This window comes from Bos indicus x Bos taurus, chromosome 19, assembly GCF_003369695.1.
Source record: "Bos indicus x Bos taurus breed Angus x Brahman F1 hybrid chromosome 19, Bos_hybrid_MaternalHap_v2.0, whole genome shotgun sequence".
Lineage (NCBI taxonomy): Eukaryota > Metazoa > Chordata > Mammalia > Artiodactyla > Bovidae > Bos > Bos indicus x Bos taurus.
Window position 1 is genome coordinate 27204508 of NC_040094.1, and position 19637 is coordinate 27224144.

The following is a 19637-nucleotide window of genomic DNA, read 5'->3' on the forward strand; positions in this document are numbered from 1 at the left end:
AAAGCAATTATCCAAATTATTAAAAATTCAATGAATAAATTTAGATTAGACCTACTGGAAGAGAAAATCAGTGATCTGACGATAATAAAGACAAAAATGATGGGAAATAAAGAAGATTAAAGAAGCCATGTAGATGCAATGCTAACGTCTAACATACAAAAAATATTTGAAGATCGTAACAGTCAATGGAAATAAATGGTAGAGTTAAAATTAACCTATGCAAAAACTCCATAATTTCACACCTACGCATACTCAAGAGAAATAAGTCCACATGTCCACTAAAAGACATGTACAAGAATGTTAGAAAGTATGTTCACTCACAATAGTCAAAAACCAGAAACAATCCAAATATCTCTCAACTGTAGAATGGATAAATGAACTATGCTATAATCATGTTATAGAATATACACAGCATTAAAAAACCTAACCATTGATATACAGAACAGTATGGATAAGTCTCACAGACACAATGACCAAACAGACTGGATCCTAAAGGCTACACACCATATGATTCCATTCACATGAAGTCCAAGAACAAGCAATACTAAAAACATAGTGTTAAAAGCTAGAATACTGGCCACCTCTAAATACAGCAGGTAGGGTATTTACTTATTAGTAAAGAACATAAAGGTATTAAAAGTGGTCTATATCTTGATGCAGACGATAATTTATTACCTGGTAAAACTGTCCACAAAATAAAGCTCACCAAATTGTACACTTGAGAGTTATGCACTTTACTGTATCAATAAAAAACAAATTTTTAAAGAGACATATGGTTGAGAAAATTCCAATTATGATGTGAGAACACTGGTTCAGAGACCCAAGATACCCTGTGAACTCCAAACAGCAGAAATATGAAGAAAAATACACTGAGGTATATAGTAGAGTACAATTGTTAACAAAAGACAAAAGAACATTTTTAAAAAGAGCTAGGGAAAAAATGACATTTTTCCTTCAAAGGAGCAATAATAAGACTGATAGCTGACTTCTCATCAGAAACACGGAAGCCAGAAGCAATGGAATAATAACTTCAAAGTGCTGAAAGAAAACAACGTAAGTACTCAGAATTCTACACCTGGCCAGAGTATCCTTCCTGAATGAAGGTGGAAGAAAAAGATACGTCTAATAAACAAAAATATAAGAGAATGGACTTCTGGCACTGTCCAAGAGGGACTAAGCCCACCAAGGCCATTCTCTCCCCTGATTACACCCAAAAATTTCTGGGTAAAATACAAAAAGCAACTACCTGAGGACTCTAAAAACTAAACAAAAGCAGATGAGAACAATTTATACAGCAGTTTACTGCTTATTTGGGGTTTTTTCCTATTTTCTTGCCAGCATGAATCTGAGAGCGGCTCCAACTGTAAAGCAACAAGAGATGCAGCAGCACAGGATAAACAACTGTCTTTCTGACCACAGGGCCAGGACAGGGTCCCTGTGAGCTGAAGAGTAGAGTGGTATTGAGAGAGAAAGCTAGAAGAGGATGCCCTAATTCTGTGCGTGAACCAGCACAAGTCTCACACTCACCCCTGAGCTATATACACACAGGGACACAGTCAGAGAAGCACGGCAAAGGCTTTCAACAATGAACTGACATTAGAACTACCTACTACACTAGGCAAGACAGAACTTATGAACTGAACCTAATCTGGATAACAGAACTCAGTCTCACAAAAAAAACATTCATAGTCTCCAAGATCAATCTAAAAGTACTTGACATAGAAAGAATCAGGAAAATGTGGCCAATTCTCAACAGGAAAGAAAATCAACATATGCCAACCCCATGACAACCTAGATTGGAATTATCAAAGATTTTGAAGTAGCGATTGTAACTATGCTGCCTAGAGTAAAGGTGAATATTCTTGAAATGAATGAAAACATGGTTCTTAGTAGAGAAATAAAAACTAAAAAAAAGTGAAAAACTGACTATCACAGAATCTGGCACAAAAACAGGTGAACAGATTAATTAATTAAAATAGAGTCCTGAAACTGACCCACACATGTATGTTCACTTGATAGCTTACAAAGATGATCTTGCAGAGCAATGATAAAAAGGTAATCTTTCACTAAATGGTACAGGAATGGACTATCCAAATGAAAAAAAAGAATGTATAAAAATTTACCCTTATATATAGCTTATACATAAAACTCACTTCTAGATGGATTTTGGATATAAATGCAGGTAGCTATAAACGATGAAGCTTCTACAAAATATATGAAAATATGTTCATAACCCCAGGATCATGATAAAAATCACTAAATCATAAAGAGAAGGATCAATAAATTTAACTATATTAAAGTTAATAAACTTCTTCAAAAGACATCATTAAAATAACAAAAACATAAGGTACTAGGTAGAAGACATTCAGGACACATCAGCAAAGGTTCTAACAAGATCATGTAAAGAATTCCTAAGAGAAGAACAAGCAAAAAAAAAAAAAAGAGAGAGAAAAAAAAAAAGAGAGAGAGAGAGAGAAACAACCCAATAAAAAAAATAAAGACTTGAGAAGTAATTTCATACATACACACACACACACACAACAATATCCCAATGGCAAACAGACACAAAAAATGCTAAATAACCTCAATGGTCATAACAGAAATGCAAACTAAGCCACAATGAAATACTATTACACACCCATCAAAACAGCTATAGTTAAAATAAAACAAAACAAAGTCTGCCAAGACTGTGGACCCACAGGAATTTGCTGGGGAGAGTATAAACTCATACAACCACTTTCTGGCACTATTATCTCCAAAAGTTGACATACATTTTGAACATTTTGACCCAGACATTCCACTCCTAGGCATATACCCAGCAGCAGCAACATGGGCAAAAAGTCCTATACAAAAATTTCAAAGTAGAATTATTCATAATATCCCAGAAATGTATACAACCCAAAGGCTAATCAACATTAAGATGGATAAATTATAATATAACCATATAATGAACTGTACAACTATACAACAATGAAAATAACAACTGCCACACATTTGTAACCAGGAACGCCACAATGTTGAATGGAGAAAGACAGACACAAAAGAATACAAACTATGTAATTCACTTGTTAAAATAAAAAAGCAGACAAAACTGATCTAACGGTGTTAAGTTAGGGCTATACTTACTTCCGGGGAGAAAACAGAAAGCAGAGGGGGGAAGTGAGGGTTTCTGACGTACTAGCTAGGTTTCTTGCAGAAGGAAATGGCAACCCACTCCAGTGTTCTTGCCTGGAGAATCCCAGGGACAGCGGAGCCTGGTGGGCTGCTGTCTATGGGGTCACACGGAGTCGGACACGACTGAAGCAACTTAGCAGCAGCAGCAGCAGCAGCAGCTAGGTTTCTATCAGTCAATCTTGGTGGTTATACAGACATTAGTTCAGGTATGTTTGGTGTATCTGTATATAAGGTTGGGGGGTTTTCTAGGCATGCTACACTTTTTCAAAAAGTCAAGAAGATAACTAATATCTTTGTCAGCAGGTTTCTTATGCAGCAGAAAAACCTAATAAAAATCAAAGGGGAAAAGGGAGCCAGAGCCTCCTGATTATTCACTAATCAGTTATTTCAAAAGTTATTTTCCTTAAATCTGTAAAACAGACACCAGAGAAAGATCAGTTTGAGATATTTTTATCTGATGGAAAATAACAGAACTGTCAGATCTTCGGGGCAAGAAAAAAATATTACTTTGTTTTTAGAACTCTCTCATTTAAACAACTCAGTCATCTCCCACGGGTCACATTCTAAAACCCTCATTTACCTGGTGACTGGAATCTTCAGTGCTCTGCTTTATGAAGTCTTCCAGTTCCTGTTTATCTTTCATCGTCTTCTCTAACTGATCATTTGCTTGCCTTAGCATCACCTGTAGTTTTTTCACCTATGCAATTTTAAATGTCAATTAGAAGGAAGTACCAGAATTTTCATAGAATTTTTTTAAATCCCTAGCTCCAGGAAATTTTAAATATAATCTTTTTTCCTGAGAATCGTATTTTTCAATTTAGGAAAAAATTGAGATGAGTTAACTATATTGTGCTTTACAGTTAACAATACATTTTTCATATCCATTTGAAAATATACGCTTTTCCTCTCCTATGTCTTCTAGGCTAGGGCCCTGGCCTCCTTGACTCTAATCTGTCTTCAGCCTCCAGTCTACAATCCACACTAACACAATAAATATTTCTAAAATGAAAGTCAAATCATATTAAGTCCCTACTTAAAATCCTTAAATGCCTCCCAAAGTCTTCAAGATAAAATTTAAACCCCTTCAGTCATCACAACACTGCTCCCCTCAGTGATCTCATCATGGCCTTCCCTTTGGAGCTTCTTTTCCCACCATTTTCCCCAACTCTATCTCCCGACCCTCACACGTCCTCTGCCTAGCCACATGAACTAGTCACAGTCCCTGGAACACACAATTTTCCTTCATGACTGTTCACATCTTTCCTCTCTTTCAACACCCTTTCCCTACTAGCTCTAAAACAAACTTAGCTGAACCCTAACCCTAACTCTTGAGAGATCCAACCAGTCCATTCTAAAGGAGATCAGTCCTGGGTGTTCTTTGGAAGGAATGATGCTAAAGCTGAAACTCCAGTACTTTGGTCACCTGATGCGAAGAGTTGACTCACTGGAAAACACTCTGATGCTGGGAGGAATTGGGGGCAGAAGGAGAAGGGGACAACAGAGGATGTGATGGCTGGACGGCATCACTGACTCGATGGACATGAGTTTGAGTGAACTCCAGGAGTTGGTGATGGACAGAGAGGCCTGGCGTGCTGCAATTCATGGGGTCGCAAAGAGTCGGACACGACTGAGCAACTGAACTGAACTGAACCCTAACCTTCCCTAGTTAACATCCCATAGTTAAGTTAGATGTCTCTACTCCTCATCTAGTTCTATTTGTACAAGAACAACCCACAATGAAAGGATGGCTTGGGTTGAAACACTAAAAACTCCCCATGGGCAGTACTGTGTTCTCTCTGTATCTAAACACTCAGAACCCAGCAAAGTGCCTACACGTTGAAGCAAGAGCAAAATGTCTGACATGACTATGGAACCCAAGATGACCCATTCCTGTACCAAACTACCAGAGGCCATCTATTGCTATATTAGCTTCACAAACAGCTTTAGAAATTTACCTTTAAGGCATCTACACACACACACACACACACACACACACACACACACGGAGGAAATTCATGCCAAAGGCATTTGAAAATATTAAGCCATCATTCTAATCAGCTTAAGCTTAAAGACTAGGGTAGCACTTCCATAATAACCAAAGAACAATTTGAAAATATTAGAAAAAAAATTATTTTTTTCCTTGTATATACTTTCACAAGTCTACTCTCATGAAATTCTATATTATGTTCTAAATGTTATCAAGGAACCCACTATTAGGCACTGTATTTGGCAAGTTCAGCATTTGCTCAGTTGTGTCTGACTCTTTGTGACCCCATGGACTGCTGCACACCAGGCTTCCCTGTCTATCATCAACTCCCAGAGCCTACTCAAACTAATGTCCATCAAGTCAGTGATGCCATCCAGCCATCTCATCCTCTGTTGTCCCCTTCTCCTCCTGCCCCAAATCCCTCCCAGCATCAGAGTCTTTTCCAAAGAGTCAACTCTTCACATCAGGTGGCCAAAGTACTGGAGTTTCAGCTTCAGCATCAGTTCTTCCAATGAATATTCAGGACTGATTTCCTTTAGGATGGACTGGTTGGATCTCCTCGCAGTCCAAGGGGCTCTTAAGAGTCTTCTCCAACACCACAGTTCAAAAGCATCAATTCTTCTGCACTCAGCTTTCTTTATAGTCCAACTCTCACATCCATACATGACTACGGAAAAACCAGAGCTTTGACTAGATAGTAAAGTAATGTTGGTAAAGTAATGTCTCTGCTTTTTAATACGCTGTCTAGGTTAGTCATAACTTTTCTTCCAAGGAGCAAGCATCTTTTAATTTCATGGCTGCAGTCACCATCTGCAGTGATTTTGGAGCCCCCAAAAATTAAGTTTGTCACTGTTTCCATTGTTTCCCCCTCTATTTGTCATGAATTGACGGGACCGGAAGCCATGATCTTAATTTTCTGAATGCTGAGTTTTAAGCCAACTTTTTCACTCCCCTCTTTCACTTTCATCAAGAAGCCCTTTACTTCCTCGCTTTCTGCCATGAGGGTGGTGTCATCTGCATATCTGAGGTTATTGATATTTCTCCCAGCAACCGTGATTCCAGCTTGTGTTTCACCCAGCCCAGCATTTTGCATGACGTACTCTGCATGTAAGTTAAACAAGCAGGGTGACAATATACAGTCTTGACTTACTCCTTTCCCAATTTGGAACCAGTTTGTAGTTCTATGGCCAGTTCTAACTGTTGCTTCTTGACCTGCATACAGATTTCTCAGGAGGCAGGTCAGGTGGTCTGGTATTCCCATCTCTTGAAGAATTTTCCACAGTTTATTGTGATCCACACAGTCAAAGGCTTTAGCATAGTCAATAAAGCAGAAGTAGGTGTTTTTCTGGAACTCTCTTGCTTTTTCCATGATCCAGCGGATGTTGGCAATTTGATCTCTGGTTCCTCTGCCTTTTCTAAATCCAGCTTCAACATCTGGAATTTCATGGTTCACGTACTGTTGAAGCCTGGCTTGGAGAATTTTGAGCATTACTTTGCTGGCGTGTAAGATGAGTGCAATTGTGCATTAGTTTGAACATTCTTTGGCATTGTCCTTCTTTGGACTGGAATGAAAACTGACCTTTTCCAGTCCTGTGACCACTGCTGAGTTTTCCAGATTTGCTGGCATATTGAGTGCAGCACTTTCACAGCATCATCTTTTAGGATTTGAAATAGATCAACTGGAATTCCATCACCTCCACTAGCTTTGTTCATAGTGATGCTTCCTAAGGCCCACTTGACTTCACATTCCAGGATGTCTGGCTCTAGGTCAGTGATCACGCCATCGTGGTTATCTAGGTCATGAAGATATTTTTTGTATAGTTCTTCTGTGTATTCTTGCCACCTCTTCTGCTTCTCTTAGGTCCATACCATTTCTGTCCTTTATTGTGCCCATCTTTGCAGCAGCAGCAGTTGCATGAAATGTTCCCTTGGTATCTCTAATTTTCTTGAAGAGATCTCTAGTCTTTCCCATTCTATTGTTTGCCTCTATTTCTTTGCATTGATAGCTGAGGAAAGCTTTCTTATTTCTCCTTGCTATTCTTTGGAACTCTGCATTCAAATGGGTATATCTTTCCCTTTCTCCTTTGCCTTTCGTTTCTCTTCTTTTCTCAGCTATTTGTAAGGCCTCCTCAGACAACCATTTTGCCTTTTTGCATTTCTTTTTCTTAGGGATGGTCTTGATCACTGCCTCCTGTACAATGTCACGTACCTCCATCTATAGTTCTCCAGGCAGTCTGTCTATCAGATCTAATCCTTTGAATCTATTTGTCCACTGTATAATCGTAAGGGATTTGATTTAGGTCATACCTGAATGGTCTAGTGGTTTTCCCTACTTTCTCCAATTAAGTCTGAATTTGGCAATAAGGAGTTCATTATCTGAGCCACAGCCAGCTCCCAGTCTTGTTTTTGTATTGTATTTGGAAAGGTCTTGTCAATCTCAGCATATCTGATCTACCAAATCTTAATTTCTGTGACCCCATAAACTACCCTTATTTCAACAAATTTATGACAAGACATGGGCAATAAGCAACAAAGAGTCCAAACAATGGTTAATGTAATATTCAATTAAGCTTTTATCCAATAAGCAATAGTAAACCCCTTATCTCCCTAACCCTCCATAATCATAAAGCACTTTCCATGTGTATGCATTCATGACAATAACCTGTCTAGGCCTTGAGCAGAAAGAACAGGTTGGAGAGGAGATATGCCAGCTGAGCTGACCAGTGTGGTACTGGGCAAGCTAGCCATGCAAAGACACACAAAAGCAAAAATTCTGTCATGTCCTGCCACTGGATATGTAACTGACATCACAAGCACCAGATTATTTCAGACTTCACAAGATGGATAAACTTCATAAAGCAAACTGGGAGGGGTGAAAAGCAATTAATTCAGCAGCTCCAATGAAAACAACAGCTTACCAGTTTTGCACACCCCAAAAGAAACTCACCTGGTCTCTTGTTTCAGCCTCCTGAATCTGAATTCCTTGTAATTGTTTTTCATAATTGGAACACATATCACAGCGTCTACCAAGTTTATTTCCAGCATTGTGTATCTGAAGGACACCAAAATTATCTCTTATTAGAGTGAACAAAATAAGTCCACAAAACATACATGAGGAATACTTGTAGTCTTACCTATGCTACTCCAAGTAGAAAACGGAGTAAACAATTTATTCAGGGACTTATGGCAAGAAGTTATAATGTAGAGTTGAATTCTAAAAAATCCTAAGTCCCATACAAGTATGATAGGAAAACAAGGGACACAACTTTATCACCAAGAGGCTCGGGACCCCAAACTACCACATTTGAGGAAAACACAAGGAAAGTAAAAGGTACTATACCGTGGCACACACAATTTAAATCAATACTAGCCAACAAGAGGAGACAGGAGCTCGGAGTGCCAATTAACCATTTCACCAGCTCCAAGCACAAAGCAAGTATGAAACAATTAAGTAGCACCTTTTCACATGTTCTGAATAAGCCCAAGGAGAATAGTTTCTTTCAGCCTTAACAAGCTGTTCCACCTGCTAACCAAGTTTCTTTAAAGAAAAGTGGACCTGAGTAAAAGAAACCACTGGAAGTCATAAAATGTGAATCCCAATCCAGGTTTTGCCTCTAAGTCAAAGGGGAAATTTGAGCAACTCACCTGACCTTTCTGAGCCAGTTTCCTTATCTCTAAAGTTGGAGAAAATCATACCCTGATTGTCTCATTATTATCAAGAAGGTCAAAGAGAAGAGCTATGTAAAAGGGCTTGTAATCTGTAAAGCACTATGCAACTATATATTTAAGCTTTTATCTCCTAATCTTACTTCTTAGTTTGCAAATACTATTAGCAGGAAAATTAACCTCATTAAAGGCTGCCTTCTCTTCTCTCCCATATTTTCCAACTCCACCTTAAACTCACTCTCAGCATCAACTACTGAAAAGCATCTAAACTTCAGACTTCAAAGAAAGATGAAAGTATGACTCCTAGAATACACTGAGATTACACAAAACTGCAAAGCAAAACAAATTCAGGCTACACAAACTTAGCTATGCTATTCAGGCAGATCACTCCAACTGAAGATGTGTGACGTCAGGTGATGATTACACTCAACACAATCAGCTAGTAAGTTCCCTTCTGTCATAACCACCTGGAACAGCCAAAGCAGAAAATGTAAGGGTCAGACAACATGGATTAACACCCATTTTCTGGCAACAAGTGTGAGCACTGGCTCCAGGGGCTATCTCTTGAATGAGCAATAAATTCAGAGCTACCCAGATCCCTCAGAGCAAGTAAGAGGCAAAGCCAGGAGGAGAGCTCACCTCTTTCTGCAAGAGATTCCATTCTGTCTCACTGACTAGGCGGTAGCCACTGGGGGACACATAAGCACTTTCCATGCCCTGTGTGACACTCGACAGGAGGGATGCCGTCTCCTCTTGCTCCGGTGTCATAGCCTTGATTGCTCTCTCCTGATCTTTGGTTAACATAAACCCACTTGGCATTTGCAGTGACCCAAGGGAGGCGGTATCAAAGTTCTCAGTCACCGAATCTGCTCCTACCAACGGTCCGAAATCTGATTCGTCCAGGTTCCCAGCAGATTTTGCTTTGTAGTTATAGCCTAAAGCTTTGGATTGCAGCGAGCCTGAAGTTCCCAGGCTATCTGTAGACTGTGCTCTCCTGAGTCCATCTTTAAACACATCATTGTCTGGTTTACTGAAAGGATCCCCGGATGGCAACAGTAAGTCTGCATCCAGAGAATGGACTGAACCATGGGTGCTATCTAAATGTTCCTGAAATGGGAAAATATATTGCCAAGTTAGACAATTCCTGTTATTTTCAAAGAGAAAAATGATCACATTTTATAAAGTATTTTGCCACATGTTACACATGACAGTCTTTAGTATGCTGCCTCTGTATATTCACGGAACAAACATTTACTGACTGTATTCTATATGCTGGGCCCTAAACCAAGCACTCAGGATACAACTGTGAGCAATCTCTGACCCCAAGATGCTTACAGTTTCATGAAAAAAATAAACAAGTGAACCAAGTAAACAGGCTATTAGAATATCATAGTTGATAAAATGATGACAGGTTTCAGCTATGTACTGAATGCTCTGGAAGCTCAAAGAGAGGAATTCAGCCCAGACACAGGAAATCAAGGTCTCCTGAAATTCAGTGTTGGGTATATTGAACATGGGGCCCTGCTATATATCCAAGTGGAGATGTCCACCCAGCAGAGGGACAAAGAAATCTTTAAATAGAGATTTGGGAGTTACCACCATATAGTAATAATTATGACAGCAAATCAGAACACCTTGGATGAGTCTGCAGGATGAGAAGAAAACCAAAGGCAAGGCCCTGAAAAATATCACTTTTGTCCATTTGGGGGATGGACAGAGGAAGAAGTAGCCAGAATAGAAAGGAAATGAGGAGAATGTTGTATGCTGGAAACCAAGTTTCAAGCAAGATGTAATCAGCACAGTAAATAAGGCGTCCATCAAGTGAAAGAAGCCAGGCACAAACGGTCACACACTGTATGATTCCATCCTTGTAAAATATCCAGAACAGGCAAATCCAGAGACCAAAAGCAAATTAGTGGCTGTCAGAAAATAAAGTAGGGAGTGACTCCTTAATGATATATGAGGGTCTCTTCTGGGGGCAATGAAAATGTTCTGAAACGAGACAGGTGATGGCTACACTACACTGTGAATATCCTAAAGGTCACAGAATTGCACATTTTAAATGGTTTATTTTTATGTGAATTATATTTCCATTTTTTTAATGTGGTGCAGCACACTCCCAAAGTCAAAAAGCACAGCAGTACCATTCTAGCACAGTTAGTAGGAAAATTAGAAAACAAGGAATATTTAGCAAGTTTTTCTAAAAATTAAATTTATTCAATTTAAATAACTGGCTTTTAAGTTATATCCTTTCTACTTTTTGCTGTTAATGCCTTTACTTTTATGAACTATAAAAGACTAAAATGTAGATTTCTTTTAATGTTTTAAAAATATCCTTACTTGGCATAATACAAAGTTGACAACTTTTATGCTAATTCCTCCAGTTCTTTCTAAATTTTTTTTTAAGGTTTTTTAATCTGTGAAATTCAGATGGCCAAGGAACACAAATCTAGCATATACTGAGCAAGCTATGGCAAAGGTCCCAGATAAGCAGCCTCATAGAAACTGGGATGAGAATGCCTTCTGCCAGTTTGTAAAAGACCTGACACCTAACACTATCATACACAACGCTTCTGTCACACTGAAGAGGGAAAGGGATGGGGCAAAAAGCTGTGAGGGCCTTTTAAGAAGCACAGACCAGGGTGCTCAGAGCAGTACTTACTTATAAGGAATATGGACTTTAGGGGAGTGTAAACTGTTACAGTGTTTCTGAAAGATGATTCAACAATATGTTTGTTTATGCTCTTAAACTCAGCAGTTCTTTTCCCAAGAACTTACATTAAGGAAGTAATCAGATAAACCCATGATTTTTATACAACAAAGAATTATATATAATAGCATTATGGCATTACTCATAATAATGAAATATTTTTTACTAGCGAAAAATGAAACAACTTGTGTTTATTTTCTATATTTTATGATGTTTTTGACCTTTTGAAGGCCTTGCTGGCTGAGGAGTGACTGCCTCTTCCAATTTAGCTAACTCCCAGAAATAATAAACAACTTGCTTATCACTATGTCTTTCACATCCAAATCAACCAATCCCAGGTCAACACCCACAACCAACTCCTTTATCTAACTCTTATCCACCAAGCCAGTATTTCCCCTGCCCTAAATCAACCCAAGGCCAGGTACCAGAAAACTGAAGACAGATTCTCTGCCCCAAAGCCCACTGGAGTTATAACAACTAGCTAGTCCTATGTGATCTACCCTGCCCTGCTTTTCCCTCGAAAATCCCAGCAATAGCTGTGGTCCACACTTTCCCTCTGCTACTGCTCTTGCTTCATGACCAGCTCTGATGGGGCTTCCACCATGTGGCTCTGCATGGTGTGCCATGACGCTCATGTCTAGGCAGCTGTAAGGTTAAAATTTTTGTTCAGTGGCATTTATCTCTCTATGTCGTCACTCAGTTACCTTTATAAATTAAAACCTGGGCACAAACCAATCTGTAGGAGATTAAGGAATTACAGTATACTTACATGCTGAAATACTGTTACTAATTAAATAACATTTTCAAGGAGAACATTTACTGATGTACCAAAACCTTTATAAATAGATTTAAGAGGGAAATGTAGGTAAAACATTATGTAGTTACAATCTCTATTATGTTTAAAAAGGACAAATAGAAACACATATATGTTACCTTTGGAAATGGAAAAAGAGAGAAAGGAGAGGTACATACCAAAATGTTAGCAGTGGTATCTCTGAGTAGTAGAATTATCAGTTATTTTTATTTGGTGTGACTTTCTCTACTTTCCAAATTGTCCATAATGAATATATATTACTTTTGTAGTGATAAAAGCACATTCTAAGCATTAGATCAAAGAAGATATGGGTCCTACGCATTCTAAGTGTCTTTAGCAATACATTATTATCTAATTAAGTCTCCAGAGCAGTCAACTTTAAATCAACAGGCTAAGGTAAACCGTCACTGACTCTCAATACAAAACAAGTATACATTCAACATTCAAACTGCAAAACATAAGATCTGAAAGTCTATAAGAGATTTCAGTGTCAGAAAATGTTATAAACAACATTTAGTATAAATCTGTTAAGACGGAATTAAAAAATTTTAAGTGCTTCACTCACTGTAAATCAAAACAAATTTCCCTTTCCTGTTTTCCTGCTAAAATATTTTTTAAAAGTATGAAACTTTCCCAAACATTCCTGGACACAGGACTGCATGATGCAGAAACCACATAATATTTGGCAGCACCCAAAAACTGAGACATTCTCTTGGAAGTCTAACTATTTAAAAAAGCGCAAAGCAAAATCAGGCCAAGGTTCCCAGTGTATGAGCCAACACAGAGAATGTACAAAAACAATTACATCATACTTTACAGTGTTCACCAGGATTTTTTTAAAGCATTTTTTCAATGTCAAATAATCCATAAACATGGAAATACAAGCCACCAGGAAGTAGACTATACATGGTTCAGCATAAATCTGCAAACTAAACACAAACATGATACCTTTGAAAGTGAGACAAGATCCGTATCCCATTTAACTGAAACTGGTTCACCAGGCAGGGAAAGGAGGTGGGGGAATGAGTATGAAACTCTAGACAGTACAGACAATGCACATGAGCATGGACAGCGAGCAGAAAGGTCTGCTGTGATGAAGCGGAGAGCATGGTAAGTAAGGCTCTTATATGACAAGCTGGGGACCTTAGTTTTTTACCCTAAAGTCAATTAACAGAAGCATTTCCTTTCCCGAAAGGAGGTATTAAAAAAAAAAAAAAGGAGGTATTTAGCTGGAGTCCTGAAGGATGAATAGGATTCCCGAACTCAGAAAGGCAGAGGGAGGTAAACATTCCAGGTGAAGGAACCAACATGTAAGGTGGAGAGTACAGCACAAGATAACCAATGCGGTTAAAACAGAGTGCATATTATGAAGAGTCTTGACTACCTGAGTAAGGACCTTGTACTTACTTGTGTAAGTAATGTGACTGAGTGGTGGTTCTGAGTAGAGGAGTAGCCTGACTATAGCTGCACTTAAGCAAAATCAATCTGATAGTAATACTGAGGGTACAATGGAGTGGGACAGGCTAAAAACAGGAAATGTAATGAGCAGGCACTTGCCACATGTGGGTAGAGGTGATGAGGCCATAGGAACACTGCCTTACACTTTCCACCTCCAGGTCTCTCTACTGGACCCATTCCCAACACTGGAAATGTCCTACCCTACCCATGACAGTCTTCCAAACCCAGCCACTGTTCTCAGGGCTTAATACCTAATACTTGTTAACACTCAAATACATGCCACAAAGAATTAAGTGTTTCAATACTTTAGATAATTTCTTTTCCTTTAAACAAAAGCTCAAAGTATCAAAAATATTTATTCATATCAGAAAAGATTTTGCAGGTATTATTTAATTTTTCTCCTAGTATTTTAATTTTGGAACCACTAGAAAAAAGAACATCTGTTTCACAGACCATGAGAGAACCTGCACATTTCAAACAGAACTACCTATAATACTAACACACACACACACACAATACTATAAAAACAATTGAATATAAAAGTCATTTTATCTCATTTTCACCTAGTAGTATACACACTTCCCAAATGAACAATGTAACTGACTGATGTATGAGAAGCTAAAAATGGAAATACTGTGTATATAATGATTTTAATTATAGGGTCACTGTACCTCCTCATTTGATAACTGAGCTGAAGATTCTTCATGAGTTAAAGCACACACTACTGGTATTTTTACTTCCTCCTCAACATCTGTTTTTTTGTGATCTTTTCTCTTACTAAGTCTTTGCTGTTCATCTTCCTCCTGAAAGTTAGAAAGAAAAAATATATATTACTCAGGTAATGTATACTGAATGGTTCTTTAACCACTCAAAACAAATACAGAAGTACACTATGTGAAAAGCCAAACAAAAGAAAGCAAATCACCTCCTCTTCTTCAAGTGATCCAAGATAGAAAATTAACACAGAATGTTCCCTCAGGTTATTATGGAACCAAACAGGAAAAAGCTTTGGCATTACACATCCATTTGGAACATGTACAAATTAATATGAAATACAAACGAATTATTAAAGTTGGTAACAATAGTTCACTAAACAAAGATGAAAAATACCCTCAGTGCCCCCCACCCAAACACTCCAGTGGTGAGGGACAAACACACAATTAGACTACTATTCAAGTATGTACAAGGTTCTACAGAAAAACAAAATAAAGATTTCATCTAAGGCAGCCAGAAAGGGGGCCCAAAGAGAGTAACACTTCAGCTGGATCTTGAAGAATTGCTAAGATAAATCTGCCAATTTTGAGACAAGCAAGGGTTCCAGGGAAAAAAGTACATAAAAGAGGCAGAGGCATGGAAGAGCAGGCATATGAGTAGCAAGGTATATGGAGAAAGGGATGATGATTATGTGCTTAGACTCTAGAACCAGAGACTGGTCAACCCTCAGATATGCCATTAGTCCCTGTCTCATGTGGAAAGTTTTCTTGTGTGTATCTGTTTTGAAAACCACATGAGATAAAAGTTTACATATAAAGCCTTGGCACAATGCTGGCACACAGGCCTTAAATGACCAACCAGTTCTGGAGTTTAGACTGTTCTAAAGGGAAGCAGAAAGAGCATGATTAGATCTGTACTTTAGAATCTAAATCCTCAAGTTGACTGTGTCTACATACAAGGTGAATGAGTCAGACAAGAGATAGGAAAGAAATTTAAAAAGAAACTTCTTAAAAACAAAATCTAACCTAAACTATACAAGGTAACTTAAAATATTTGTTACAATACCTAGAAAACTCCTAAATAGCTATCCTAAGAAAGTATTTTCCTAAGGAAGCTATCCTAAGGAAGCATTTGTATACACAATATATATACAACATAGTATATAAGCTGTAAACTATTTGAAATGACCAAAAGAAAGAAACCATCTAGATGCCCACTACAAAGAGAAGGATTAAATCAATTACAGTACATCCATGCTACCAGTTAACAAGAATAAGACAGACCTCTGAAAAATATATCCAAGATGACACGATAAAAATAAGCTACAGAATAAATACTTATACCATGATTCTTGCTGTACAGGGAAAACACAAACAAACCTAAACATATACTTATAAACACAAAGAAATGGTCTTGAATACTACCTTCCAAATGGATTATTCCTGATTTAAAAAGTGGCTATTTCTGGGAAGGGAGGTGTGTGAGATATCAAGGGAGAGTTTAATATTATCACTTCATTTTTTCACTTTGTATTTACAACAAAGTATTTTAACATGAGAATGTATTTATGTATTACTCATGTAATTTAAATAATTTTTTAAGATGAGGAAACAGGATGCTGGGTATGTAGAACTCTAGACACCTGTCTTTTCACACCACTCAGCCTCTCCATCCTCACCCATTACCTTCTAATAAGACTTTTAGAGCAATGTCATGAAAGACATGGCCTGCTGCTGCTGCTAAGTCACGTCAGTTGTGTTCAACTCTGTGCGACCCCACAGACGGCAGCCCATCAGGCTCCCCTGTCCCTGGGATTCCCCAGGCAAGAACACTGAAGGGGGTTGCCATTTCCTTCTCCAATGCATGAAAGTGAAAAGTGAAAGTGAAGTCGCTCAGTCGTGTCCGACCCTCAGCGACCCCATGGACTGTAGCCTACCAGGCGCCTCTGTCCATGGGATTTTCCAGGCAAGAGTACTGGAGTGGAGGACATGGCCTGGATTAACACAATTAGATCTGTACTTTAGAACCTAAATCCTCAACTTGAGGATTTAAACTTCTCAGACTTTCTGTCTGAGAAGCAGACAGAACTGTAGAGAAAGATTTTCTTAGAAATATGCACTATTGCACGTGCAGACTGAAGAGGGTCATTTCTAAATCATTCCTTCCCATCCACCCAGACGAGGCCATTTCTAAAGCTGAAAAACAAAATCTCTCAAATACAGATATAATGTTTTCTGAAATGGAATACATCAACATTGTTTCAGGCTTAAGTCAATATGTAATATACATAAAGTAATATACGATCACATGTTGGGGTGGGCTGGTTTATTTACAAAGCAAACAAGTCCTACAAAACCACTATTCACCTGATCTTTCTTCTTCAGTTCTTCAACTTGTCGGAGCTGTTCAGAAGTTAGCACAATTTCCATTCGCTGCATGTCCCTCATCAGCAAACGTTGAGACTCCAGGAACTGGTCATTGGCCTTCTGCCATGTGTGTTTCAACTGGTTGTGTTGTTGTCGCTCTTGCTCCAAGAGATGGCAAACTGTTTAGGAATCCCCCAATTAAAAACACTGAATTTCAATGGTAGGCAATTTCTTTAACATAGGCCTAACCAAGCCAGGTCTGGCCAAATGTCTTCCAGCCTGGGATTCTGTCTCTTGACAAGAACCCAGAGCAAACTGCCATAAATCAAGGCAGCTGTCCCCACACCACTCCTCTAAGTAGAGTCTCTCAGAGTGTGTTCCTAGGAAGAGGAACATGTGAAAAAAGATTTCTGTGCTCAGTAAGTTTCAGAAACTTTGGGTTAAAAACTTTTTTTTTTTTTTTTAATGAAAATTTCTTTATTGCAGGACTTTGAACTCAAGGTCTTAAGTATATCTATGTTCCCTTATAAGGTGATACATAATACAATACCTCCCAAATTTATTTTACCAAAAAGTCCTTTCCACAATGCCACTCACATAACAAATGTTCTAGGAAATACATTTTGGGAAATATTGCTCTTACAGCCAAATGCACAGTCACCACTCCTAATACATTCTGAATAAACTTGTTATCCAGGAATCCTTCTTGAGCCCATTTAGTTTGACCTCTAAGGCTGAGTCAAAGAATCTTTGTAAATGCTTCTGTTATCAACATTCATCAGCTCAGCCACCTTCAGAAAAAGGAGTAGACGGTATCACCTATCAGCCTATCCACCCAGTCATCCAAGCCAGAAACCTGAAAGACCACTCATGCTTCTGACTTCTCCTCACATTCAACTGTAACATTCAACTGTGACAGAGGCCTATAATAAGGCTACCTCCTGTTCAATATGACAGACATCTTCTGCCTTCTGCCTTGGATTTAGGACACAGACAACTACAACAGGGGTCCCTCCATTACTCTTCCTGCCACTTGTCTGGACCTCTCTATCTTACCCTCCACACTGCTGTAAAACTTAACTCTCTAGAAGGTAAAATTTACAACCCTTCAGAAAAGCCGGATAGAGAAGACACAAAATTGCTGCTTAATTTTTACCTATCTTCTTTTAATGTAAATACTGTTTTTTGGTATGGCTGTTTCAGTAGAAATCACTCTATCCCTTTACTCCTTTTAGTGAAACTTCTCAGACACTTTCCCAGGCATATTAGGAAGGTTTGGTAGTCTTGCACTATTGCTGGAAGGGGTTGGGACATATAGGTTAAACAGAAATTCCTATTTCTTTTGGACACTGTTTCAGAGTTTGAGTGTCTTTTTGACAGCAGCAGCACTTTTGAAAAGCATTTTCTGAAAGCCAAAGACTCAAATTTTAGATTAATTTCATAACATTTTATAAAATAATTCTGTAAGTTTATACAATTTCAGTATCCCCACTATTCTGCGATAAAAAACCCAATTTCCATGAATTTTTTATGAAAGAATTGTATTTTCCATGACCACAGTCCTAAATTTTCACATTAAAACATGTTACTAGTATAAGATGCAACAAGTATAAGATTTTAAGAACTCCATTTACATTTAGATAAAAATTTAGATTTTTATTTTCACTAACCTCTAACTGAAATTTAGCATTTCCTTCAATTATAAAATATAGGCAACAAACCACAGTAAGTGTAACAATACCCATGAATTGGTCACCAACAAAAGTCATAGATACTTCTATATCTTAGTACAGTTGTTGCAGATATCTCATTATTTATGCTCATCACACTTCAAAGTTACAGTAGTTATTGGACCTGGTACTGACCTTGTTATTTAATGTACTGATAAAACAGTACATTTATTACTATACCATAAGTTTGCAGTTATTTATATTTTCCTGTTTTAAAATATAATTAATTTCTTTTATAATTCTATATATTTTATGTATTAAAAACATTATTCTGAGAGGGCTTCACAAGACTGCCAAAGGAGTCTGTAACACAAAAAGTTTAAGAATCTCAGGTATATAAGATTCATTAGAAGAATTAAAGACAAATGTATATTTTAATGGGAAAGGATAAGCCTATTTCTCCTATCCTGAAAAAAGAGTCAATTTCTGCATCACTCTGCTACTAGGTTAGCAAAATAAAAATTATCTCTTATAAACAGGGGTGTTAGTTAAGAACACCAGAATATACCACCTGCCCTCTCTGTCCCATTTTCACTTTTGCTAATTCGTCTCCATCAAAATAGGTCTGGGGCAAAGCAGTTTAAGCAGAAATTTCCTATTCGCTGTCTGCCCAGAGCTTATGACCTGTGAGTTCTTACTGGGGTCCTGGAGAAACAAGAAGCCACCAAAAATCCAAATACCTTTTCAAACCAACTGTAAAGCTTAAACTGAATCACTAACATGTTGGACTGGCATTTTGGAATTTGTTATTGTTATAAATCAATACCAATTTTACTTACACAGTTCTCTTAGAGACTGAGATTAAAAATATATAAAGTGTATATATATATATTTACCTTCATGCAATTCTTTCCGAAGTTTCTCAGCATCTTCCTGTAAAACGGATTTCTGAGTATTCAAAACAGCTACGTACATCTCTAGATCAGTCCTACAAGATTTCTCAGCTTCCAGATAATGATTCAGCTCTTTCACCTGAAAAAGATGCAATTCTATTAAACTAAAACTTCCAACAGTTTCT

General features: G+C 37.9%; 1 protein-coding gene across 3 annotated transcripts in view; it reads right to left on the bottom strand.

Moving 5' to 3' along the window:
- Window positions 1-19637, bottom strand: part of RABEP1 (rabaptin, RAB GTPase binding effector protein 1) — a 96539-nt gene that overhangs the window by 17130 nt on the left and 59772 nt on the right. For 2 of the 3 annotated variants that reach the window (XM_027517328.1, XM_027517329.1), the window contains 6 exons: window positions 19456-19591; window positions 16890-17068; window positions 14481-14612; window positions 9467-9934; window positions 8109-8213; window positions 3755-3871 (listed from right to left, as the gene is read on the bottom strand). In XM_027517328.1, coding sequence (XP_027373129.1) covers window positions 3755-3871; window positions 8109-8213; window positions 9467-9934; window positions 14481-14612; window positions 16890-17068; window positions 19456-19591 — 1137 coding nt within the window. The remainder of the gene's footprint in view (window positions 1-3754; window positions 3872-8108; window positions 8214-9466; window positions 9935-14480; window positions 14613-16889; window positions 17069-19455; window positions 19592-19637) is intronic. The other variant, XM_027517330.1, reaches the window with a different exon arrangement.